Source organism: Dinoponera quadriceps, unplaced genomic scaffold (genome assembly GCF_001313825.1).
Source record: "Dinoponera quadriceps isolate SergipeBrazil2010 unplaced genomic scaffold, ASM131382v1 scaffold616, whole genome shotgun sequence".
Lineage (NCBI taxonomy): Eukaryota > Metazoa > Arthropoda > Insecta > Hymenoptera > Formicidae > Dinoponera > Dinoponera quadriceps.
Window position 1 is genome coordinate 19,252 of NW_014555184.1, and position 26,896 is coordinate 46,147.

Consider the following 26,896-nt stretch of genomic DNA (forward strand, 5'->3'; position numbering starts at 1 on the left):
GGGGGGGGGAGAAGGGGGAGAGACAAAGAGGGGGGAGAAGAAAGATATAAATGTTCATTGTAAATAAGAATGTCATGAAATATTAATATGAAACTCGTTTGATTCATACGTTTTAATTATATGTGCGATCATCAACACGTTGAATGTCATAGCAATCGCTGATAACTGGCATGGTATGTGATACCACTGTGTCTCGTTGAATTACGTATAAGGTATGACATAACTGTATCTAGAAAGAGAAGTGATTGATCATTAATGATAGGATCAATCCTATAAAAAAATTAATTACACGGTTAACAGAGAGCAATAATGAAACGTAAGCGATACGCGCATCTTGCGTATATCTTTCGCTCGAGTTTTGATTTCCTTCGAGTTATTTTTAGCGGTTCGATCGTAAAACTTTCGTACACGGAGAAAAAGAGACTTCTCTGGATTTGATAAAATTTCTTTAATTGAAATAAATTTGTCTCTTGAAAAGAAACAAATGAACGGATATCTGATTCAACAAATAGGATTGTTTGGTTCCTCAATAAATATCTTTACGTCAAATAATATATTTCTTTTGTATTTCCAAGCGAACACTACAATGATTATCATAAGCAATAAATTATTTGAAAGAAGTAACATTATATATTAGACAAATATTAAAGAAATTTCCTGTTTTAGTGAAACAATATTTAACATATAATGAAATAAATTCCTTTATTCGAGACTAACTATGATTTCCTTTAAATAATATTGTTTTCTCTATGAAACAACATAGTTTATTCTAGTGAAGCAACATTGTCAATCAATCAAAATGATATTTGATATTGAATTGTATCGTTTGAATTAAACAAAGCCAGGTCAAACAAACACGTATACTGAATCCAAAGAAACCTTCTTCTCTGTGTACAGTCAATGGAAATCTGCGCGACAGTAAGCGAGTCAGAACAATAAACGATCAACGTTAACGTCGCTCGCCAACTCCGTCTGCTCGCGTTTCCTCGCGCTTCGCGTTACGTGGCTTTTCACGATGCGCACGTCTGGAGAAACGGTGTGCGCGTCGTATCGTTAAAGTCTCGCGTTTAAGTCTCACCGTCGCGAATCGACAGTGGTGCGAAAATCCGTCGGTTGGCAGTCGATCAACCGGTTAATTACATAGACTAACGCGAGAATCGAGCCACGCGCTCGTAGCGGTCCGCGGGCTGCAAAAAGCCGCATCTTTTTCGCGATCCGTCAAGTAATCGTAAAGTAACTCGTAAAGCGTCGAGCGCGACGCGGTGTCGCAATTTTCAATTTCCGCCGAGACGCCTTGAGGAAACTCCGCCGGCCTGTCGCCCGTCGTGCGGCTACCTGACGAATTGACGGCCTGTTTCAATATACCGCGCCGCGTCGCCCGGAAAAATCGCCGATAAATCGCGAACGTCCCATCTGTCCCGCGGCAGCCGTGTCGGGCGTAAATCGCTCGGCGCGGCGCGGAAAAGTGTGTTACAAATGTCGCAGGGAATTTTCATCAGCGTGCCCGACGCGCTATGCGACGCGCGTTGAGACGGCGTGGTCGCACGTAATCGTGAGCGCATTTGCATGCTTCACGAAATGAAGAAAAAAACACTCGGAGGTATTCCGAGAGAAAGAAAGAGAGAGAGAAAAGAATCCAGGTAGTCGACTTTTTTCACACTCCGCGCGACTTCACAGCTAGAATTCGTCGAGATCCGTTGCGGTGGCGACTAACGACGCGTCTAAATTTGCTCGCGAGAGATTTCGACACGATCTCGCGCGGCCGCTGATCGCACCACGAGGCCGGGATTCTCGTATCACACACTCATCGAGTCAAGGTCTATCGTACGTACTTTCCTGCCAAGTGCAGACAGAAAAAAGTGCTAATTTCAGGTGAATAATTAATAATTATTCCGGTGCTCCTTGGCAAATTTCTTTACTTGGATGATTTACTTGATAAACATTTCACTTGGATTAAAGTAAATATTACTATAAATAAAAATTTGCCAATGATATTGAAGCAATAATAATATAATAATGATGATAATAATCATTATCATCATTATTATTATGAATACTTCATTGTGTACGTTAGAAATATATGTTACAGATACAATTTATATGAACAAAGATAAGTAATGCACGCAAAAGGAAAGACGCCAGTCAAGTGCTGTTATGATAAATTAACCTGAATAGATGAGATAGGAATCGCGAAACATTGAACAAATAAAGAGGGGCAAAAAGAACGGTAGATAAAACGAGAAAGAGAGAGAGAGAAAGATTATTTACTTGAATCTAGCATTTTTTACGGTGAGAACCGGTTTCCTTATTTATTTCTCTTTATGTCTCAAACTAGTTGTTTCGCGACAACATTATCGCGAAATTCAGTAGTTTCACGGTTTTTTCCAGTCGCGTAAGAATTAGATAAGATTTCTATTGATAGTCGGATTATAGCCGGAATTATACGGTGAGTCCCAAAGAAATTAATTTCACGAGACAATTACCGCCCGCTTCGGGAATTGTAAGTAACGAACGTCGCGCACGTCCATTAAAGAAAGATCACAGGTGCAGAGTGTCGTGAAACGGCGCGACGGAGTCGGAAAAATCAAGCACGCACATTTCGGCATTGGGAAAGCGTTCACGATCGCAGCCATCTCCCGCAACAATCGCGCGACGGTACGTTTATTTAAAATGTAGTCTCTCGCCTACTTGGCAATCGTTCAAAGGTCGCGTTATTGGGTCCAGCATTGTGGCGCGCTTTTACGAGCCATAGAAAATCTCCGGCTTTTACGCGACCACGTGAGGCTTGTTGGAAAGGAGAGGTCGATTGCAAAATACACTAATTGTCGCTGAAATAAGTCGCCGTACTGCAAACCAAGCTGAGACAGTTATCTCGGCTCGAAGACGTCTCTACTTATTGCGTATATGGTCAGTCACGAAAAGTCCACGACACTCTTGTCTCTAGAAATTTTCGTTCATGAAGTTAAATCGCGGATTTTCAAGTAATGCAACGAGAAATAACACGTCGCAATGAATAGATCCGAAGAGTGCAACGCGCGCTGGCGATTCTCCCGGCCTGGGATTCGTCGTCTGACGAATCGCGGTATGCGGCTACGGTTTAATTATAAGTCATTTTCCGCGGTCGTTATCAAGGATCGGGAGCCACGATATAACGCATAACGCATGATCGCGCAATTCTGCGAGAATTCCGAGTGAAAATATGCGTTTCCATTTTTACATAAAGTATATCAATCATCTTCTCTCCGAGAGGACGGGGAGACCCGATATGCGCGATCGTTCTCGAGAAGAGCAGCGCGAGAAAGCGCGCCGATATCGCGGTTTAATATCGCGCCTGTCAACGAGAAGAGTATATTTCAAGTGCTGCATGCTCACACGCAAAGCGGCATACTCGGAAAGATTGATGCAGTCGGCGAGCGGAAGAGCGAAGGTTCCTTACAATCGTGTTTATGTAGTCGAAAGGATCGAACTCCTGCTGCTCCTCGTCCGGATTCGGCGGCGGGCATGGATAGAACGCCTGCGACGGTCTAACAAAACAATATTCCAAATTCGATGAATTGTCATTTTATTTATTTATTTTTTCTCTTTTTCTCGTATTTCGTCGTTAATTCGAATTTTCGAATCGCCGGAGAATAGTTTCAATGCGGTCGCACGTCAGAAAGCAGCCGATTCGGCCGTTCGGCTTCGAAACATTCCCTCGTATCCCGTGAATTTCTCTCATACCTGTCGTGTTGCGTAACGCACTTCTGTCACTGTCGAGCGATTCTACGTTTTAGAAAATAATGCTGCGATTCTGAACAAATATATAAATGATAAAATTGTAAAATAAATCAAATATCGTAAAATTATCGAATAAATAGTAAAATTGCAAAATCGTGGATAACAAAACAATTGTGAGAACTTGAGTCGCAAAAATCGTAGATATTTACGAGAGTGATCGTACGATATACGGTACGCGTCGTAACATCGCAGATCTGCTCGTAAGTTCTGACGATTCCGCTTTGAATTCTGCAGCATAAGACGGAGGTATTGCGACGAAAGGAAATATACTCTATTGTCACTTTTGTTCTCCTCTGTGTTCTTTGTAACCAGATTTTTGCGCGTTCTCGGCTCGTTTCTGCTCGAAAAGCGCTCGGCGCTTCCTCCCGTGCTTCCTGCCGCTGAAATCAAGGGGGATCCGCGCGCGAGTGTGCGCGCGCGTGTGTGCGTGTGTACCTGTGCGGTCTGTTCCGGCGGTTTTCCTTTAATTTCGCCATTAATCTCGTGAACTCCTCCCATTCTTTGTCCACCTCCTCCTCGCTACCTTCCGGATGATGGTGTAGAGTTTCCTCCAGAAGTTCCTTCTTCGCGGGCTGGCCCGCCATTTTCGCGCTCTCCGCTCTCACAGCGGTCGACCGGACGATTTCACGGATTACACGCTCGCTCGGACGTGAAGTCGCGACGCATTTAACGCTTTACGACCTCCCCCCCGTCGGCATACTGAGCAACACGCGTTCTCGTATTTTCCGCGAACCGGAAAAGCGAATATAGAGACAGAGTCGGATTATCGTTTCCGCTTCGCCGTGCTCGATTTTTTCTTCGCGATTTAACCGATCTCTCTCGGGCAAACGCATCGAACGCGACTCGCGACTTTTCGCGCTTTTCCTTTTTTTCACGCCTGACACTCGGACACCATTGACACCGGTAGACGCTTGGGCGTCATGGAAAGTGCGAAGGAGAACCGTGCGAATTGCGAATTCGCGCGAGCGAAACAACGCGTCGCGTAGCACACGAAGCACACAGTGAGTCACACTGGCAACGAGAAGAGAGAGAACAAGCGTGCAATTCTCAGATAGGAGGCCCTATAGCTCGCTCCAATTTACGGTCTCATTAGCCTCGCCGTCGACGCGGCTGTGCGCGCACACCAGCGCGATTTTCCCCCTCGCCCAGCCGGTCACAAATTGCCGATTGTCAACGGACACCTCTACCGAGGAGCGCGCGACGAGCGCTGAAAGAGCCCCGGCCGCCTCTCCGTCGTCAAAATCGCTGATTCGAAGGGATTTTTTTCGAAATTCCAGCACGCCCGTTCGCCTCGTCGTCGACGATGAGTTCCCTGCGTTCTACGTTCGTTTCGAACTCCTCTCTCTTTCTTTATCTATCTTTCAGAGATAATTGTCCAATGAAACGTCTCGGACTCGTTGATGTAATCCGTAATTTAATTACAATCAAGTCGATGATTGGAATGCGAGTTCTCGTCCGGTAACGCGGAACGGAGGAGGCAAGTTCTCGCGGGAGTAACTTCGCGGAAAATCGAAATTCGCGAAGTCGAGCACGCCGGTGCCGATCGTGGGTGCCTCCGGTTGCCGTGTAAAACGCGATCGATTCGGTCGATCGGTGGCGAAACGCGAGAGAAAGAACGCCGGGGAAATCTTATTGGCGGCATTTCTAGTAGCGACTGTACGAAAGCCGTGTACGGCAAATTGGCCACTTCCCTCGACGAGGGCTCGTAGGAAGCTGCCTTCAAAGTCATGAGTTATCATTGACCAAAATTACCGCGTAATTTGATGGATGGCCGTCTTAACCAGCGCCGGTCCAGCGTCAACTCCGATCGATGACTCCGCCGATCCCCCGCGTTATTTTCGGACGATTACAATTACGATGACGGGGAGGGAAGAGAGAAAAAAAAGGGAAATTCACGTATTCGCGAATACACCGAGAAGATTTCTTCGGAACTAATAAATTTCATTGCATCCAAACACAAATTTCATCGTCGGCATGCTCCAAAGAAACTAATGTTTCGATTAACAAGTACGATCGTTGGAACTTTCAACGAATACGTATCTTCATCTTAAATAACAAAATTTCTTTCTGCAACAAAAGATGATTTTCTAACAAAGAAATTATTTGCCCCATTTCACATATTGATTGTAACCAAATAATATTTTATTCGGTCGAAAGATATTATTTCAAATAATAGCGTCCTTTTTCCGTTAAATGAGAGAGTTTTCTTGAAGGAGACAATAACATTTCCACTCAGACAAATAATATTTCGTGCATGTTGTTTCTATGAAACGAATTTTAGTCGAATAAATAGAAATATTCAATCTAAAGAAACCCTTTCCTCCGTATACAATATCGAGAACACGATGTACATTACGTACCTCTCTCTCTCTCTCTCTCCCTCCCTCTTTCTCTCTCTTTCCTCGCGCACAGCGGCTCGAACGTTCAGTGAATTTCGAAAGCGGCGTGTGGACAAATTTAAATGAGGGCCGAGATAACGCCTATGTATCCCCAGGAGTACTCGCGCGTTCACGCGCGCGCGCACGAAAGAGAGCCCTCGCTTCATTGTTGACCGATCAAGCCGTAAATTCGCTTGTTTGACCCACCGTCTAATTTCTACCATCGGACTGCGCGGTAAACAGATAACGCTGCGCGCCGCGATGCGCACAAAAGACCCGCCGTGCGCGAGCAAATTTGCGCTGGCGAATTAATGTCGCGCGCGCCTACGATACGCTTGCCTTCGTCACGGCTTGATAAAACTCGGAAAACGCGTTGCACATCTCGGTTGCCGAGGTGATCCGATGAAGGTAACGGGGAAAATCGAGAGCACCCGCGCTCACGGTGAAAGGATTTCGTGTTCAATTTAACACACTTGACACACGTCCCGAAAACGGTCCATCTCGGATGTTTTCGTTGATTTAACGCGAGATGAATATGTTAAGAAGCGACGTAAATAGTGCGCGAAAAATTCAAGCTCCTCGCTACTCGCTGCCGGCCGTCCTTGTTTGATGACGTCGGAAGCGAGAAAGCGCACGCCAAGAATTCTTGCGTTACACGCTCAAATAAAAGGACGTATCCACAAAATGACGTTTGCGATCGATTCGGCACATTTGTGAAATTGGACGAACACTTCTCCCCCGCTCGAACGGTCGATGATAGCCGCAAGTTTTTCATCGTGCACAATCGACTACTCTTTGACGTCGTAAGGAGAATAATCGACTGTAATTGGTCAATTTTCTTACGTCTTATTATTATAATATTATTATGATTATTATTGTAGAAAAAGGGAAATGATTTCAAGCTGTAAACTTCAAAATGACTTTAGGATACATCTCTTTGACCTCATCAGGTGTTATCAATACCTGTTTAAAGTACAAATGTCTGCGTCGACATGCCGCAGGGCACGAGCGAAGAATATGTTCTGCCTCTCGTTCCTGACTCTCGCATGCAGAGTGGGCATGGTGAGTCTTCAGCCTTCCTTATTTTATAGAGACGGCATTTTAGGAGACAATGCCCCGTTAATAGTCCAATTAACATATTTCCCTTTTGCTGAGATTGAGAATGCTTCTCTCTTCTCCGTTCTAAGCTAGCTAAAAGCTTTTGGCATGTTTCCGAGGTATCCAAAGAGTGACCTTCAGCGTTCTCACGTCTTAAGACTTACTGCTTTCGCGCATTTCCGTGTGCCATGGGGCATCTTACATCTTAACCATGTATCGCCAAAGTCGGAGGTACACGTTGAAATAAAAATCCTACAAAATCGCCAGGAACACTTCGAGGTGTGTACTTCGAATTTGGAGGTCCTACTACGCGGTGATACCTGCAAATTTGGAGGCACGCATCTCGAAATTCGAGGAACGTACTTTGACCCTGTACGTAGCCCTTGTAATTACCTAGGGCTCTTATTTCAACGTGCATCTCCGACGTTGGCGACACACGGGAATTACTCGTGCTCGCGACTGATTGTGTTGCAGAACGTTACCTGCATCTTGCGAAGCAGCCGAGCCATCGGGAGCATTTCGGCGAGCGGACGACGATGAGCGAGCGGTGGTGCAGCGGTCGCATGTTCCAAGACGAAAAGACACAAGAAACGGCGGGCGCGAGGTAGCTTATAGAAAAATCCTTCGGTGACGCGAACCGTTGACCGCAGTTAGGCGGTCCTCTACGTCATCCGGTCGACGAGAGACGTCAGAAGACGTAAGCCGAGCCGCGTTCTCCGATTACACGGAAGATTCGTTTTGATCGCACGGCGGTCATCATCGGCGAATTGATCGGCGTACGTTCGCCGAGTGCAAACCTCGCGCGAAAACCGGCCGTCGCCGAGTACGGTGGACGTTTTGCGACGGAAAGAAATCGCGCGGAGGAAATCACAGAACGCGGAACGGTTCCGCCGCTCGATCGCGGCGTTAACGAATGTATCGTTGGCGAACACGAGGCGGGGAATCACGGTGTCAATTGACCGCGCGATTCGCGGAAGGTCGCACGGAGAACAACCGAGATTAATTCTCCTTCCGAGAACGAGCCTGACCTCTCGATCGGCTTCCTAACGCGCCTAACGCGCATTTCGCATTCGCGCGAAACGAGCGGCGCGTCCTAATGAGCGATGCGTTTTTCTTCCCCTCCAGCATCCGCGTCACACTCAGACTCCCTAGGACATATTTTCGTTATTCTGTGCGTAATTTCCCCACAGCCTCGTTCTCGAAGAAGCTCGTCACCGCCGGCGGCGGATGTCTCGTATAATGGAATATTTCGATACAATCTTGCTTCTGGAAACGCCGCGACTCGTTCGAAGCTCGCTTCTCCAAAAGAGAGAGAGATGCCCTCCCTCAGAATTCTTCCTGTTTCCGCGGATTTTATCGCGTCCGCGCGATAAGATTTCTCATTTTCGCCTTTACCGCGCGGGAAGAGGAACCATTTGAAACGCTCGAAAGACAAACGCACACGCTAAGAACGAAGCGCAGCCGCTTCGTCGAGCGAACGTTACGGCCGCGTGTATTGACACGCAGGCTACATTAACGCCATGGGAACACCGCTCCCAGAACGCCACGGATGTCCCATGGGTTCCATGACCTCCTGACCAATGGTGTGTGTTAGACCGGTGAATTAGTTAATGCGAGTGGACATGGCGCGCGTACGCAATGAATTACCGCGCTCGCGCGACGCGTCAACACTGCACGACCATTGCATTTTGGACAGGATCCGTTTGTCCAATTACCGGGCCTTCCGTTCGGCTTGATCCGCGACGGAAGGCGCCGAGTCGCGCCGGCGACGGTCTCAATTCGGCGCGTTCCTCTCCCCTTCCGATTCCCACCCAAGGCGAAAGACGAAGAAATTCGACGGCTGCTTTAACGATTCTCTCAATTCGAGGTTAGTCAACCATTTAGACCGCAATGAAAAGTCGCTGTTATTAACAAAATACAGCATATTATAAAATGCTCTGTAATTGATTGTTATTTAAGGACATTATAAATATAGTTTTACTCGCTATTTTTCTTTTTTTGAAAAAATGAGGAGAAGAAATATTTAAGAAACGGAACAAGCGTATCCGGGTATTCGTGACCGTTTACGTGAATAAAGTAAGATGATTATTCCCGGGTTAAGGTTCGCACCTACTTCGATGACTTATAGACTAATAAAAACATACTTTGATGATAGTGACACTTGTTAGCTCTTTAATGGCAAGATTGTAGTCGGATTCGCATTTTTCTCGCATACATTTTATAGACGCCTACAAACAGAGAAATATCAACTCTAACGAAGTTCCGATAATTCTTGCGAAATGTTCGTAGATTTATTTTTCCGTAGAAGTGGGTCTAGGATGTCCATTATCGAGCCGTCCAGACGGAGATGCGAATAAAGAGATAGGTCTAATTAACGTCGGCTTCGGTGCCATTATCCGGCGCGCTGAAGCCGGCGATACTTTAATGAGTCACACGCAGCTCTTTACCAGCAAATCTCTCGTTTCATTAGCTCGTCGATTATGCCGGACTCAAGCAATGGATAAGCCGTGCAAATTTGACGTCGAGCTCGTCGTAACGCAACACAGTTCAATTTTTTATTTTTTCTCTCTCTCTCTCTCTCTCTCTCTCCTCCCTCAATCGCGATAACGCGCAGTAATTTCACGCAACAACATATTTTTCATTGCGAACTAATTAATTGCTCATCGCGTATCAGCCCTTCGGTCGCGCGAAGAAACGCGTTATCTCGCACGAGGCAAGATAGAGACAGCGCGCCTCGTTCTTGTCTATCCGATAATGCGGTGACAAACAAAGCGTGTCGATAACTCTTGAACCCCCTTCTTATACGCCTGTTGGCTATCGGACTGAAAAATACACGCGAATACATCGCGTCGCGTTTCGCTCTTAACCGGGCAAGAACGGCAGCTTGAATATGAATAGGTAAGAATGCGCCAATTTCTGGATAATTGAAGGTACCGTGAAAGAACAAAGATAGAGTGTGGTACAAAGATAACGTTACGCGCAATCAACGCATAAATTAAAAACCCGACTATTTTTCCGAAGTAAAAAGTGCATTAACTGAATATTATTTTCCACAATAAGTAATTAACGAGCGAAAAATTTCGTGCTAAGAGATTCTCTCTCGTGTAGCGATACGCGAGCGGAATCCGCCGAGAGGCCGGTGGTTCAGCACACGCTTGTCGACTATCGATTATCGCGATTATACGATACTCCCAAGAGAGACCTCCCCGTTTTTCCTCAAGATCATCGCGTCTCGTCTCTTTGAAGTCACTTGCGTAAGTTCTCCTTTTGGAATAAAAGTCAATGGTGATAATTGCGAGCGAGGCCTTCGCCGCGAGGAGCTCTAATTGCACCGCACGTCACGGACGCTTATGGTTCCGAACCGTCGTCGTTGGGGAGGATCCTCACGATTATTCCGAATTAATATAAATATGCATTAACGACGCGGTCAATATGTCGGCAGGCACGATTTGTCCGTTACGTAAGAGCGCTCGCGAGGAGGACGAGCGGCACGTGTATCTTAAAATTTATCGTCACGACACAGCCGGCAGCTTTGACGTTGCGATTTCTATTCGCATCTTGAACGCGACACACATGCGCGCGCGACACCACGAGGTAGGTAATCCGGTCCATCATTCAACGGGATGGAATACCAATTCTCTCCCGATGAACTTTCAAGAGAAATCCTCAGTCTACGACAGAGCACAGCAGGCCACATTCTACAATGCGCTTCGAATAATAATTCCGTCGAGAAATTACTGAAAGACGGACGATCTTTAAAGCTGAAAATGTCGCGGGAGAATAAAAAAAACGTCGGGAAATCACTTCGCTCGCTACTCTGACAAATCTTGCGATTCTAATTTTGTTATCGCGATTTCTGCAGAGAGAAAAATTAGTGACGAGCATCATGTGTAAGTCATGTGTACACGTCTGTCACACTTGTTCTCTATCCGTCTCTATCTCTCGGCTGGGATTGATAACGCCAATGAGACGCTGTGTCTGCATGTACTGTCTCTCGATAACCCTGTTTGCCATTTCCTACGTAAGAGCGAGAAAATACGAATAGAGAGAGAGAGAGAGAGGAAGAGAGAGAGAGAAAGAGAGAACGAGTGTTCTGGTCAACCACCTCGGAATCAATTGTTCAAGTTCTGGGGTAGATACATACGTGAGTACGTTGTGCGTGTATTAATAGAGAAATATGACGCATCGTCGCGTGTACAATTAAACGCAAGATATTTCCCAAAAAAGTATGAATGTACGTTGCATAATTAACACCTGTACAAAAATAACGAATTATGAATTATAACTTGTAAGAGAAATTTCAGACGCTCGGACATAATTTATACGTACATGCATATCTGGCCGATTATTAGGGACGAATGTGATGCAAAAGATATATATATATATATATATTCATATATATACATTTTTTTGCGTCTCATTTGCTCGCGATAAAAAGTAAAGTTTTATTATCAGCGACACTCGTTCATGCACAGAGACATAACGACTGTAATCGAGAAATGCGTGGACAAGTCCAAGGCCGTCGTCATCATCGACTTGCGATCAAACCGCGGCGCTGTTATGTCATCCGTTACGGGCATCGTATCCATCAAATCATCGAATTGCACACGCAAACTGACTCGTGCACGTACACATTGTGCATGCGCGAATAATCGGGGACAAAAACGTCATGGGTTTTACTTGCAAATCTCATCGACGATCTCGCCGTGCTTGAATGTACATTTTTTATTTGCACGACTGCGCGTCTTTTCCCACGTCTAAGACACAGAAAGGTGTGTCGGAGAAACCATTATTTTCTGTATAGTGAACTTTATTATCTCGTTGTAACATATTTTTAAATTCTCCTTTTCCGAGAATGTCACTATTACGTAGCGATTAGAAGGAGAGAAGAAGAGAGGGATGGAAAATTAGAGAGAGAGATTAAAAGTGTACGTGTAAATCTGTATAATCGCCATTTTTATTACCCCCGATATCGATAAAGACACAAGCTTTTCAAGTTTGGCTGCTCTTCTGCATCACACATTAATAAATTGCACAAAATAGCGCAGACTGACCGTTTATTGGTCGCCTTCATGGCTGTGTTCCAAAACCGTGGTCAAGGGTTGGGTTAACGTTTCGTTAACCAATCATGATGAAAGAAATCTTTGCTCTTTTTGTTCTGACTGGTCAATTAAATGTTAACTCGATCGTCCATTACTGTTTTAAAACGCAGACTATACAAGACATTCTCGAGAGAATGTAAAACATCGCACGTTGGCTTACCGCTAAAATAAACAACCGACGAAGAACACGAGAATACGTAGGAAACCGGGGAGGCAAGGGTAAATGATTGTAACTCGAGTAACATAAACAAGTTGCTGTACTCGTATCGAATAGAACTGCTTTAATATACAAGTTATGAGTGAAGCTATCGACGCGCGCCACCGGAAAGGTGAAGAATTAATTCTCCCGGAATTATTTCTGTTCCTTTACCTGTCCACTCGCACCTGTGGAGACTCAAGCGGACTTAGAAACGAGTTTCATCGGCTGCACGCCCATGATCTTGGCGAACTCTTCCGAGGCTTTCAGCTGATTCGGGTGATACGCGATGCCGCCTTCCCTGTCGACCTTCTCCATGTGTTGCCTCTCGGGGTCCCCGGCGACCAGGACAGGCTCCTCGCCGACGGTCGGCAAACTCCTCAGTTGTCCGAGCAAGGTCGACAGTCTCTCCTTGGAGCCCTGGGCGAACGCTTCCGGATTAATCGCCATGAAACAGTGGCCGAGATCGGCGGTGCGGTCGCTGCTCTTCCAGCTGCGGATATTCGGCCCGAACTGACTCCCGGTAAGCACCCCGCAGAGTATCTCGACCATCAGGCCCAGGCCGTAACCCTTGTAGCCGGAAGTCTGCTCGGCACCGCCGACAGGCATCATCAGCGCGGCGTCGAAGGCCTCCTGGGCATTTCGCGTCATTTTGCCCCGCGAGTCGAGCGCCCAGCCCTCGGGGATGTCCTCGTCCTTCCGAATAGCCATCTCGATCTTACCGAGCGCGACCGCGGTCGTCGCCATGTCGAGGACGAATTCGTCACCTTCGCACGCGGCCATACCCAGGGACAACGGATTCGTCCCCAAAGCGGCCTTCGCGCTGCGCGTCGGCGCCATCAGCGGGCTCGTATTGGTGCAGCTGAAGCCGATGAGACCCTGTTCCATCGCCATCATGGTGTAGTAGCCGCAAATGCCGTAGTGATTGGAGCCGCGAGCCGCCACCATGCCGATGCCGAATTTCTTCGCCTTCTCGATCGCCATTTCCATGCAATACTTGCCGATCACCTGGCCCAGCGCGTTCTCACCGTCCACGAGAGCTATCGCCTGCAAGTGACGGCGTGGTCGAGATGTTGCGGATGTGAAAGGTTTTTGTACGAAAAAAACGTCAGTTTCAGTTCAACACTCATATTCTCATATATAATCAAGGATATCTAATCTTATATGAAAATAAAACTTGCTGATATACGTAAAGAAATTTTACATAGTATTTTACATATAATTTTACTAAAAATAATAATCATATTCATATAAGGTGATATATTCTTACTTATATATGAGAACATGGATATTGAATTCTGACATTAATTTATTCCGATTCGGCGGAACTTGAGCTTGCGATTCGGCCTCGTTTACCTCTCAACACTCTCAATGATCGATCTTTTCGTTGAAAGTCAGATTTTCACCTGTCCCTCCGGGAAAGAGACGAAGAGGAGAAGGGAGGTCTAAATAATTAAAAAGCTGTCTTTTATAAATTATTTTAATTTCAATAATTTCAGAGGACATGATTAATGCTTGACTTTGTCAAGTTAAGAGATTCACGAAAAGTTAATCAGGCTTCTGAGAGACTCATGTGGCAAAATTGAGACGCGATTATAACATTAGACACGCTAAACGGCACGTATCACGCTCGATGTAGGAACGAAGTATGATAATCATCGGCATCACGCACATGAGCGCGTGTGCTTCTTGCGTTCACGATTGCTATGCCGATAAAGATACCGCATCAAATGGTAATCAGAGCCGCGTTAATTAACGTTCGAGCTCTGTCATCGGTCGGTCAGATCGTCAACGAATCCGTGTATGATGTACCCGCTAGATTTGCACACGCTCTCGATAATTCCTGCAATCTTCGCGAAGGAGGCACTATTTTCGAAAGTAATTGATACCATCCTTGATAATTTGAAGTACTCGCATTTCATCGGGCCGTCGAGCCGCCGACGGTTTCGCGCGACGTTTCGACGAGCGCCGGACTGAAGCGCACGCAAAAAGCACATATAAAGCACACACGGTGGCATTACGTGCAATTATAGTCGCTCGTACTTACGGTCGATCGGAAACGAGATAGCCGGGAGAAACAGATGAAAGACTCACGAGTGAGGGCGATAAACGGCGCCTTCTCGCCAGCGGGAGGAAAATCCGATTGATCAAAGGGACGCGTATCTCACCGGGTCATCGGTTGTTCGAGATTCGAAGGCCGCCCATGCGAGGTTTCCTCTTATGCTATTATGTACGTAAGTCGTTTTAATTATCGGAGGTGACGCGCGAACCGACGAATCGTTGAAGCACGCGAAGAAGCGCGACACGTTGCCGTCTGACGTTTCGAAATCGCCGCCGCGGTGATTTCCCGTGATCTTCGGAAAATACAAAGAAACCTGCCGATAATTCGCAAGCCTCAAGTTCCATACCGCGAAAACGCTAGTGTGCGTTGAGCTTCGACGAAGCCTTTTCATGTTCGGTACATGTGTTGAATATCAACATAAAAGTTTTTACCGTGCAGGTTTGCAGGGGAGAGACCCGGTCCGAATTATCATATTTTCTCACTTTCTTCTTTTTATTATACAGCAATTTGTCATCGGTCACAAACAGAGGCTTTTTTAGTCTAAGACAGTCATTGTGCGTTACTTAAAGACAAAGGCATAAAATATTCTTGTTTTGCGCATATAAGCCGATAAATCAGCCATTCTCTAAGGCTCTAAGGCTTCACCGAAGTCTCTCAGTGTGCTCCGAGGGGTGCGTTCAAACCTGAAAATCGGTGACGACCCGCGGTCGAGCGGCAGAATCGATGATCCTGTTCTCGATCTCGTTCACGTACATATGCATCCTGTTCATCCCGTGGCTGAAGTGGCCCCTGTAATCCGCCGTCATCAGATGATGAGCTACCACGTGTGCGTCCTCCGGTTTCGTGCCCGCCTTGCGCATGCAGTCCTCGATGAACCTGACGGCCTCGTCCTTGGGCACGACCTTCTGATCGTAGCATGCGATGGACGCCATTCTGAGTGCGGCGGTGCGCGACGTGCCTCTCACGAAAAGTCCGCAGATGCAACTGAGCGACGACTTGTGCACGACGAACAACATGTTGTCTCAGATTCTATTTGCCTCAGCCAATCGGCCTGTGATACGCTCGCTTTATCGATTCTTTCGATCTTATCTGCCATAAGCATTTACTGTGCCAACTCACCGTACTAAAATGAGTAAAACGGCTTTCAGGTTATCATCGCTTATCGTTTCACATAACAGCTTCGCCGTCGGGCAAAGCAAAGGTCAGATTCACAATCGTCTTTATTTTCGAATTCATCTTCCACAAGTCTGAGATCTGAATTTCGTCGATCGACGTCGACGTGGAATATCAACCGCGTACGTTAATTAACGCGGGAAAATTTAACGACCTTTTTTCTCCTCGCGATTTGCGCGAGGAAGGATCCTTTTTCTCGTTTTTCCTCGCTTCTTCGCCACCGAAACAGATCGTCCTCGGCTGCTTTCGGAGAGTTCCTTCGTGCTCGTCGTTTGAACTTAGCGCCGTCCACGTGGAGACGCGCAGCTGGCGCTACAGCTGGCCGAGATACTGGTTGCGTGCGAGCGGGCTCGCGATCGCGGCATTATTCGATCCGACGATCACCGCTCGCTGGGATTCATTCAGCTTCGCGACGGCACGACTTTAACCTCGCACGACGGAACCAGGCGGAAGAAGCGCGCGCGTTTCTCGCGCTCCGGCGAAATGATACCTTTTGCACGCTCGTTTTCGCAAAGATAACGTACGACGACGTCCCACGTGCCGCGTGTTCGCTCGGTCGACATTACCGTCTCCTCATGAGACGCTGATGAAGCCGGTGACTTTAACAAGCTGTCTCGGCGGGAGCTTTGAATCACCGCCGGCGAAGTTATCGGCTCGAAGTAATCGGCGATGTTTTCAGTAATATTCATTCAACTGATTACACAAGTCGCCGGTTTCTCGAAGCTTCTTCGTCGCTCGAATTGTATGTAAATGTTCCCAGCAAAAATGATTCATCGAATCGACGGATTGATTGGACGATATAATATCGATTGTTTCGACGCCGGCGTCGATTTGACGTCGATTCGATTCTCTCGCATCCTCCGAAGCTACTCGAAGCAGATCATTTGCGGTATTAAATATGCAAGTAATTCCTTCGACGAGCGAGAACGAAGGAGAGAAGCAGAAACGACACGCAAGCTCGGTTACATAAGAAGACATGCATATTATCCGCGAGATATACACGAACTCTTTGGACGCGATCCACCCACATCGGTCGCCGATCGCGCATGCGATCGTGTTACTCGCGGAACGCAGGTTTGTTATTATGCAATCGCGCTGATATCCGAGATACGAGAAAAAAACAAGTCTCCGATGAGCTTCTGAAGAGCGATCGTTGTTGCGAGCGGCCGTTTTTCTTGCGAAGTGAAAGCTCCGGCTTCCCCGGGGTTCGCAAAATCGACGAACTGCCGCGCACGGTGTGTAACGGCGCGATTTTTTCAATCGATTATAATTGCGAATTGTGTCACAATCCGCGGGCAGGAGAAAGGATCTCGCGCGAGCCGCAACCTTCCGCGCGAGAATTCTTCCGTTTTTCAAGTTGTAGACCGACACGGTCTATCTGGATGGAAGCGGAATACATATCGCGGGATTACGCTCGGCGGTTACGCTTCGCTCGCGCAAAATATTTGTGCGAGATAAAAAGGACGATTCCTTTCGGATAATTCCGACGACGACGACGATGATGCGACGACAAGCGCGTAATCCCCGCGGATGGCTCTCCGCTTCGTTTTCGAGCAGAACTTCCTCGGTGACAAGCCGAATTTCTGCAATTTTTAAAAAGAGAAAAAGGCGATATTCCAGGCCCCGCGGCGTTTTCGTAAAATTATCGGCATTGTAGAAACGTGTAAGCGCGTAAGCGTATTGTAGAAACGTGTAATCGCGTAAGCGCACAAGGACGCGCGGTGTGTTATCGTGTTGCCTAATTGCCGCGATAATAATTGCCTTATTGTACAGCTTGAATTCAAGAATGATTTCGTTTGCCCAAACGTCACTACTCGGGAGTATTAGCGCGCATTTATCGGTGTTAGACGACGGACACACTTATCGTTGGGTAACGTTAGCAAATTGGAGCAGGAGGAAGTATGAGTTTGCAGCTCGCTGTGATTTTAATTATGGATCTAATCGGTGAGGCGATTAGATCGCTTAGAGTGTAATCGACAGTGGAAGTTCCGATACGCACACATCGGCTGTTATATAATTGCGCGTGCAATATAATAATCAATATAATAATTCTAATTATTTCCCTCCACGTGTTCTCTCTCTCTCTCTCTCTCTCTCTCTCTCTCTCTCCTTCTATTTACACTTTATTTAATTAGAGAGAAGCGGTATTTATACATAGAGGAAAAGGTTCCTTTATATTTAGTATACGTTTATATATTTAGTATATGTTTATATATTTATTTTATATATTTAGTATATGTATTTGTTTGGCTTGGGTTTGTTTAACATATAAACAACACAATTTAATGTCAAATATAATTTTGTTTGAATGAAAATGTTGTTGCTTCACTAGAATAACCATGTTGTTTGATGGAAAATACAATATTATTTGGAAGAAATACTTTGTTTTCAATTAAAAAAAAAGTTATTTCATTATATATTAAATATATTGTCTCACCGAAACAAAAAAAGTTCTAATATTTTTGTAGTATAGTATTAATTCTTTTAAATAATCTATTGCTTGTAACAACCATTGTAATATGTCGATGAAAAAAAAATACGAAAGAAATATGTCACTTGACGTAGAGATATCTATTGTTTGAGAAACCAAACGATCCTGTTTGTTGAATCAAACTTTCGTTTTTCTGCTTTACTTCAAAAGACAAATTTCCTTCAGTTGACGAAGTCTTACTAAATCCAATGAAATTGTTGTCCCTGTTCATAAAACTTGGATTATACATCGTATTGCCTGCAAAGAGAACACGCGAACGTGTTGGCCGTGGTCAAACCCCGCGCGTATCTCACGTCAAGTTCAAATTGAGGCGGCTTACCGACAATTCACATATTCTGCACTGCGCATTTGCGGTTACGTCATAAATATTTATTTTTATAAACATGGCGATAAGGAGTTACAACGGACGTACGACGGTCGTGCACCGCCACGTAGGTAAAAGACTTGCCGATTATCGATAGTGCGCCACGCGAAACGTCGACGGCCGCCTCGAAAGAAACGAAGTTATCTCACTAGTTCGATCGGGTATCACCGGCCTCCAAACAAAGTAATTTGCGATTACAAAATTGCGAATAATCGAGACAGCGGAAGAGTGCGAACAGCATGATGCATGACGGCAGTCATCGTTTTCAATTCATCGCGGATCATATGTATCAGCGATCATTAGACGCTTATTAAATCGCGATCGTAATTGAAACTATCGCGACGCTATCAAAAGTAACTCACGTGAGTCCCTCCGATAACGAATATTTTGACTGGCAGCGCGTAGTACCGAGGGGAACAAGAATTTATGGCGTGCATTAATCACCGGTAACAACGTTTAATTATAAACACACATTACGGAGGATCACGTCGCGTAGTTCACGTGAGCCATAAATCGTAAATGCCAAATTTTAATCGATCATGACGCGACTTGTAATTATTCAAGTGGCGATCACGTGCGAGATCTAATGATACACGCGTCGAAGATGTGCGTGCGTGACGTGCATGAAAATACGAATAGACAGAATACGGCTGGGAAGTGCACCTCACTAGCTGCAGGTGGGGAAAGAGAACGGAAAGAAAGTGAGAGAAGAGAAAACGCGCAGCCAATCCGTCCGTCTTTTGAAATCCACGAGCGATGCGTCTTTTTCTTCCTCTCTTTTTCTTTTGTTCCGCGAGAGAATACGATTTTCCAATTTCGTTTCTCGCAATGCGTCCCGCGCCTTTCACACAGAAGACGATTTTCGCGTTTTTTTTCTGGAAATAATACCCGTGATGCAACAGACCGAGGACGAGAAAACAGCCGAATTATCTCTCAAGTACGTGGTTTATGAAATTTTCCTAAACGTATTCCGCGAAAACTGCATGCAATCCCACACGAGAACGCTGTTCTCTCTAACGAATGTAATAAAAAAAAGGATTACTCCTGGCGCGGGTGAGCGCGTGCTTGCAATTTTGCGGCGGCCGGCGAATTACATTAGCGAATAATTGCGTATTCCTACGTGATTTGCACAGAAATTCCACGATTTTTCGCGTAGGATCGCTCGACATACAGACGCGTGTAAATTATTAAAATAAAACTCTAATATTGTTTTACTTATCTGTAAGATCGCATTATATTTTCAATTGGAATATATTTTTGCAAGATTTTCTCATATTTAGGATTTACAGATCCATATTATAAATGAAAATTTTATTTAAAACTTACGGAATTTCTCTTTCGCAAATTATTCCTGTTGCCAGCGTTACTTGGCAATACTAATATATATTATTGCGTTGTTTACATTTATTCTTCTGATAATTGCTGTCTTTATTCTATAACGTTTTTAAGTTTTGTTTATATGAATTGAGTATCTTTTAAATCACTTATCGATCGATAAGATTTACTTGACCTTCGTTTTTCAATAATTAAATTAATAACGTTTTTTCTTAATTAGATCGACGTAGATGATTCGTAAGAAATATTGAAATATTTTTAATGAAGAATAGATTAAAACATATTCAAATAAAAAATATAATTCTTAATTTTGTTATCATCATAGTATCTAAAGGCACACGGCAAACCGAGTAGTTTCCAATTCTCTCTCTCTTCATTTCTATACTTGAAATATTATAATTTCGTATCTATCTATGTAATTTACATACGTGATATTTGTTATATACTTATATAGTTTTCCTCATCGCGTTTTTGCTGCATGGTTGCCTTTAGAGCTATTTTTATTTCGCGAAAAGTGAAGTATTTGCTGGAATACCGAGGAAACCGACGAGAAAGAAGTACACCCGCGGCGCGAAGTATTGCGCGATCGAGGAGGAAGCAGGTATGAAGGATCTACGTATGCGAAAAATTTCGCGCGTGACGCACACACCGGCGCGCGCGGTCGGCACGATGACGTCGCTCAGAATTACGCGATCGCATTACGGGGTGATTCTTCGGTGATTCTTGCTCGAGCCGAGGCCACGACGCATTGTCCTTCTCGACACGGAAAGCCTGAAAATCCCGGGCGGACTTGGCAGGCGTGCAGGTGCGCCGGTTTTTCAGTGTTTGCGTTGGTGTGAGCGCGGCGAGTGATCTCGCGCGGAAATCTTCGGCCGGTGACGCGTTGCAAAATCGCGCGAGGAGTACAAAGCGACGAGAGCAGATGGAAATAGAGCCGTTGGCTAAATTGCCGTGTCGGGAAAATCGATCGACGCCGGCTCGATCGCGTCTGATCTACCGAACGGATTCGGACGGAATGACTTATCCGAAAGTCGAAATTTTATTCCTAATTTAAACCTAATTTAGTTCTATATTAAGTGTCCAAAGGTCTTCTATTGTCCTCCTTTGGCGCCACAAGTGGGAAATTATTTCTGTTTTCTCCGCTTGAAGACTTCACGTAGAATTGAGAATTTCGACTCAGCTCAACTTCAGTTGGAACGTTGAGACTACGAAAATATGGACGAGAATATAATCATGATGCATATTTACGTTTCAACCTTGAAATTAACAAACCATACCCTATTTAAATATGACGTAATGGGCGGTAATCGTATTTGCGCGCGAGTAGAAGGATCGGGCGATGTTTTGTTGCATTCACGGCGCGAAGAAAACAATGAACTTCTTCAGCGGCGTGATTGGCTTCGTTATGTGCGCGTCGACAGGTTTTATTTCAATAAATCGAGTGCGTACTCGGCGTTTCTACTTGGTCGTGCAAATAGTCACTTCCGCAGCACGACGTGCGAGCGAAGCCGCGATCAATCGCAAGAAAGCGCGAGGATGCACGCGAGAAGAAAGTCAAGCACGTGCCGCTTGATGCATACAGGCTCGTCTAAAATTCATTTTACCAGCTCGACGCGCGGAACGAATTAAACGGCCGGTGGGTGAATAAATTTAAGACGAGTTGCTTGAAAAAAATATCACTCCCAGCGGAACACAAATCACGAAGCGTAGCTCGATAAGAAGCATACCGTTGCGCCAGCCGGTGCTCATTACTCCAAAAAGAATCGATACATGTAAATAAATCATAAATATTCACCACCTTCGGCGGAGTATCGACATAAGGCTAACTATAAATATGCTCGCGTGCTATAAACTACGAGCTCGATGCGAGCTCGACGACGATAAATATTTCCTTCGGCCTACTCTGTCCGTATTTCATAACGCAAGTTGCACGGCCGTTGCAACCGCGAATTTTCACAAAAACGGTGCTTCTTGAATCGCTCGATAGGATCCGAGCTGCAAGCAGACTATTTGCGACTAGCGACCGAGAATAAACAAGAATACGGCTTTTTAACCCTTACCGCGCGTCATTTTTGGCAAGATTCGTCGTTCTCTCTCTCTCTCTCTCTCTCTCTCTTCCTCTCTCCCTTCCCCATCCATGCCTTTGTTTGTAAGTGGGAAAAATATAGCAACGTCATAGCGTTTCGAAATCGCTCGAAAACAATGGAGAGGAACGTCATCTATGCCAAGAGAATCGTTTCGATTCGATTCGACACACGGTAGTGCGTCCAAGTCGAACTGCCAAAAACTGGTATCATAGACGTCCATATGCATTAATGTTGTCAAGATAATCACTTGCACGATTCTCAAACATTCTCAACATAACATGTAATGCCTAAGTTGGAAAATTGCGGGGGATCGATGAATTGTATATACAAAATACAATAAAATCCACGTTCGAGAGGATCTCTGACGTAGGACGTGGAATAAATTATTCTTTAACAAACCGTGTTTCCGCTACTTGAAGACTTAATGTAGAATTAAGTGGGACTTAACGTAGGACCAAAATTCCGACTCGGTTGTTTTGTCGCAGAAACGAAGGTTCCGTGTATCAACCGATTGTTATCATCGTTTTTATTTTTTGCTCTGTCGACCGTTCATTCGCGAGCATCGTAAAACACGAACTTTGTTGCAGCGGATATGTTGTCGATAGCTGATAATAAATTACGAGTGACCGAAGACTAGCGAGACGCCGAATAAATCTCATTTTCCACGTGCTCATCGAGCGGACGCGGATCGGGTTTATCGCACGGAAAAGTGAAATTAACTGTCCGTGTAATACGACGGGAAATCTAGTCACCGAACCTGGTTCTTAGCTGTGGAAGTTAGGAACTAGGCAGGGGAAGAAAAAAATCAGCCAAATGAGTTAAATTAACGAAATTAAAGTTTTATTACATGGACAGTTAATTTTTGCTTGTGCGGGCTCATTTTTAACCAGTTGGAAATCGGTTTCTAGCTGTGGCAGCCAATTCTGTCTTTCCATGTAAATTATATGATGTTAACAGACGTAATGAATGACGTCGAACGGCGAAGAACCTGACTGCCTTGCTCGTACGCGTCGTATCCTCAGGGATACCAACGTTGCGACGTCATTTTTGCGCGTTGCGAGTTGCAGGACAACGGATCAATTGCGAAAGAAGATCTCGCGCGAGTACCGGTAACCCGCGTCGGAAAAGAGCGGTGTGTTGTACTCACCAAAGTGTTCTGGTAGCCCAGTCCGTACTCCTCCTTTTGCGACTCCATCTTGACTTCCTTCCCCGTGGGACGAGAGCGAAGAAAAACTCGACTGAAATCCGCCGTGCGTGGACGAGCAAGGTCGATCGAGGATGGGGCGAGAAGCGTAGACTGGAAATCCAGGCTGGATCAACGTTTCGACCAGCGATTCACCGTTAAAGACGTTCGGTCTCCTTCTTCCGCTTCGTTCCCGTCCCTCGTAGCGACGCCTCATCGGTGGTACGCTTGGTCGCGAGTATGCACGACGCCTGACGTCGTCGTCGACGCTCTTGCCGAGTCTCCCGAGAATTTCGGAACTTTATAAGGCGCGAGGCGCGCGACGATTACTCGCGAAGACGCGCGAACGCGTTCAAGAGCCGGCGATTACGCAATGCGCGATAATCGTCGCGCGGGAAGGGTCAACGCGCGGCGCGGAATCTCGCCTGTCGAAAAAGATTTCTGCCGAACAAGCAAATAACGATTAGTGCCTGCGGACTCGCGGGGCGGAGCGCTCGGAGCCTTCATCGTCTTTGCGTCTCCATCAGCTGGAGGACCATCAATCCCGCCGACTCCGTTAATCGGCAATTTCGGAACTTGCTTCTTCGAGACACTTGCTCGCTCCGACAAACGGACCGTGTACGGATCTCATCGCTCGTGCCGTTCGGGAGGTTGCAAAATGAGGAGGAGGAGAAGAGGCACTGCTCCTGCAGCAGCTTCCGAGAGTCTCGTCGCAACGGACTCGAGCGCCGCACGCTCGTCGTTTCCTTCAAAAGGCGCTCCCTGTTCCGCGGAAAACGCACGAAAAGTGCCGCCGGGGTCACGTGATCGCGACGCGAAAACAGTCGCGAGTGAACGGGCCTGAGAGAGAGAGAGAGAGAGGCCGAAAATATCGTCCACTCACCGTACAAACACCGATCGCCGCTCGCGCGATGAACTCGCAGGCGCGCGCGCGCGGGAACCGATAAGAAAAAAAGCGGCAGTGAGGGTGCGCGACGGGAACAGCACTTCGGGCGCGATCGCTTTAAGCGTAACGCGCTCTCGCACGTACGGTGGACTTTCGAGCCGTGTAAATATTGACGGTCCGGGAGACGTTCCGCGGACGCGAAATATGCCCGTCACGATAGGCGCGCGATTAACGTTCGACTGAAAGCGGCTCTCCCGAAAGCGCCGCGAGCGCTCGATCGATAGTGACGATTGACGATCGAGATAACGAACGTCGCGCGCGTTCTGCGAGAGGACGGAAGGTGCCAAAGACTTGCACGGGAGACTTCACCGGTGCAGTGCCATCTTCTATGAATGTGGCATTGAGGATTCGCAATTATTTCGGAATATTTGTGCACCGAAGGGAGGATTCGGATGATAAGTACTAGAATTTGATGAGTATTTGCTGACGATATATTTGCCCAGCAAGCGAGAAACATTAAATCAATCTTTTGAAACATTGATTTTACATGGATTTTATTAACGTTTTGACATAACATCTTATAAATGTTTTATAAATTTGTTTTATGGATTTTTAAACTGTTACTTGATCATATAATATTTCTGAATATTAAAATCATAGGAACATTATTTTCAATGTTTGGACCAAATATTGTTAACAATGACGTTGTATGCAACATTGAGAACTATATACTTGAAAACGTTACATATAAAACATCACTGTAATAACGCTGTGTTAATGATTTCTTGCTTACCGGATGATTATTGCAATCAAATATTTGGTCGGCAAATGTTCACTAAATTTTAATACTTATTACCAAATCCTTTTTTCAGTGTGCGTCATGACTTATGCTTCGGAGCATCGTTGCCGATTTACCAAACAATCGACAGTCACGTGTGTTGTGCGAATATTCGAAAATAATACGCCCGATTAGAAATTTTCGATGTTACTATTCCTAGGAGATGGAACTGCATTAAAATTGAGTCTTCCCGAGTCGAAATTTCAGTTCTACATAAAGTCTATTTAGTTCTACATTAAGTCTTCAAAGGTCTTCTATTTTGCTCTCTTTGTTGCTTCAAGTGGGAAGTTATTTCTGTTTTCTCCACTTGAAGATTCAATGTAGAACCAGATTTTCGACTCGGGTTCGCATTCGTACACAGAGAAAAAGATTTCATTGGATTTAACAAAACTTTCTTAACTGAAACAAATTTGCCTTTTTGATCAGAACAAACAAACAGATGTTTGATTTAACAAATGGAGTTTGGTTTTTCAAACATTAAATATGAGTCAAACAACATTTTTCTTTATTTTGTATTTTCACCTGAACATTACAATGATTGTTACGAGCGACAAATTATTTGAAAAAAGTAACACCATGTCAGAAAAATTTAAAAATCTCTTCGTTTCAGTGGAACGTTTAATGTATAACGAAATAAATTTTATTTGATTTTAAATATCATGTCCTTTAAATGATATTGTTTCTCCTATCAAACAGCATAGTTTAGTGCAACAACATCACATTCATTCAAAATATTTGCTATTAAATTACGTTGTTTATATTGAACAGACCCAAGTCAAACAAACACGTGTACCGAAAGAAACCTTTTTTTTCTCTGTGTACTCTTTCCGTACCTCTCGTTCGCGCTTTTTCTCGTGAATTTCTTGTCGAAGGGCAGAAAATAGGCGGAGATGCAGGTCCCTTACTCGACTGAACTCCGTGTGTCCGAATCCCCACGAGCGGACGAAGACGCAGATTGACCTTTCAGGTGTCGTGCCGTCGTCCGACCTTTATCGCGTTATCCGCACACGGGGAAATAACGATAACGCTGGTACATTGCCATGCACGTTGCTTGTTTCGCGTAACGCGGAATTTTTCAGTCAAAAGATGCGCTATTCGCGCACGCACGACGTGACGCGTCGAGATCCGTGTGACGACCGCGGGCGAGCGCGCGCGCTTTGCGAGCGTCACTGACTGCCCGGTTGGACGGTCGTGAGCCGACTGATAGGTATATGAATGAAGCGGCCGAGATTTCAGAGCCACGATGTTTGCAGGAAATTTAAAATCCTGCGTCGGCGGCGGTACAACACTCCTCGCGACCCCTCTTCGCGATTGATTCCCTGGATTCGCGTGGCGCGCGATAACGCGAAACCGCGACGTGAGACTCTCGGATTTTTCCTTCGCACTAATCGGAGGACGATTTTGTTGCGACACGACGGTTTCCCAGCAAACGACAAGTAACGGTAGCCGTTTTGTAATAAAGTAATGATCACATCAATGTTATTTAATTCCTAACTCGACAATGTAAACGCAATATAACATACGTTGTACATAAACTGAAGACGAAAAATACGTTCAAGTAAATATTTGTTGAGGAATATTGGTGTATATCTTATTTGGATTAAGTAAATTTTACTTGAGTGTAGCACTTTTTTTTTCTCTTTCAGTGCGCTACGTTCAAGTAATATTTACTTCATCCAATAATAAAATAAACCACTCTAATATTCCTCGGCAAATATTTGCTTGAACGAAGTAATTTTTTTTTCAGTGTAATAGTCACATTGTTAAGTTGAGGAAATTATAACATTGATGTAATGTTAAGGCCTTAACAGAGTGACTAACTTATCGCTTTAAGACAATGTTTTTATATCTTGAGATCGGGAGTACATAGAAAAACTTAACAGCAAGAGTAGCTCAAGCGGTAAGGAAATCGACCAACCACAGTCG

General features: G+C 45.3%; 2 protein-coding genes across 5 annotated transcripts in view; both read right to left on the reverse strand.

Annotated features, from left to right (window-relative positions):
- The window catches only part of LOC106743242 (chloride channel protein 2), a 34,715-nt gene extending 11,432 nt beyond the window's left edge, over positions 1–23,283 (reverse strand). For 2 of the 4 annotated variants that reach the window (XM_014616879.1, XM_014616883.1), the window contains exons 1-2: positions 4,213–4,775; positions 3,437–3,524 (exon numbers count right to left, since the gene is read on the reverse strand). In XM_014616879.1, coding sequence (XP_014472365.1) covers positions 3,437–3,524; positions 4,213–4,361 — 237 coding nt within the window. In that variant the 5' untranslated portion in view covers positions 4,362–4,775. Of the gene's footprint in view, positions 1–3,436; positions 3,525–4,212; positions 4,776–23,210 lie in introns of those variants that run through there. The other 2 variants (XM_014616882.1, XM_014616881.1) reach the window with 2 other exon arrangements.
- Positions 12,595–16,321, reverse strand: LOC106743247 (uncharacterized oxidoreductase YjmC). Its single transcript, XM_014616890.1, has 2 exons — positions 15,297–16,321; positions 12,595–13,598 (listed from the first exon to the last, which is right to left on the reverse strand). Exons 1-2 carry the CDS (start codon positions 15,627–15,629, stop codon positions 12,750–12,752), a joined length of 1,182 nt encoding a protein of 393 aa, XP_014472376.1. The 5' UTR covers positions 15,630–16,321; the 3' UTR covers positions 12,595–12,749.
- Positions 23,284–26,896: the final 3,613 nt, after the last annotated feature.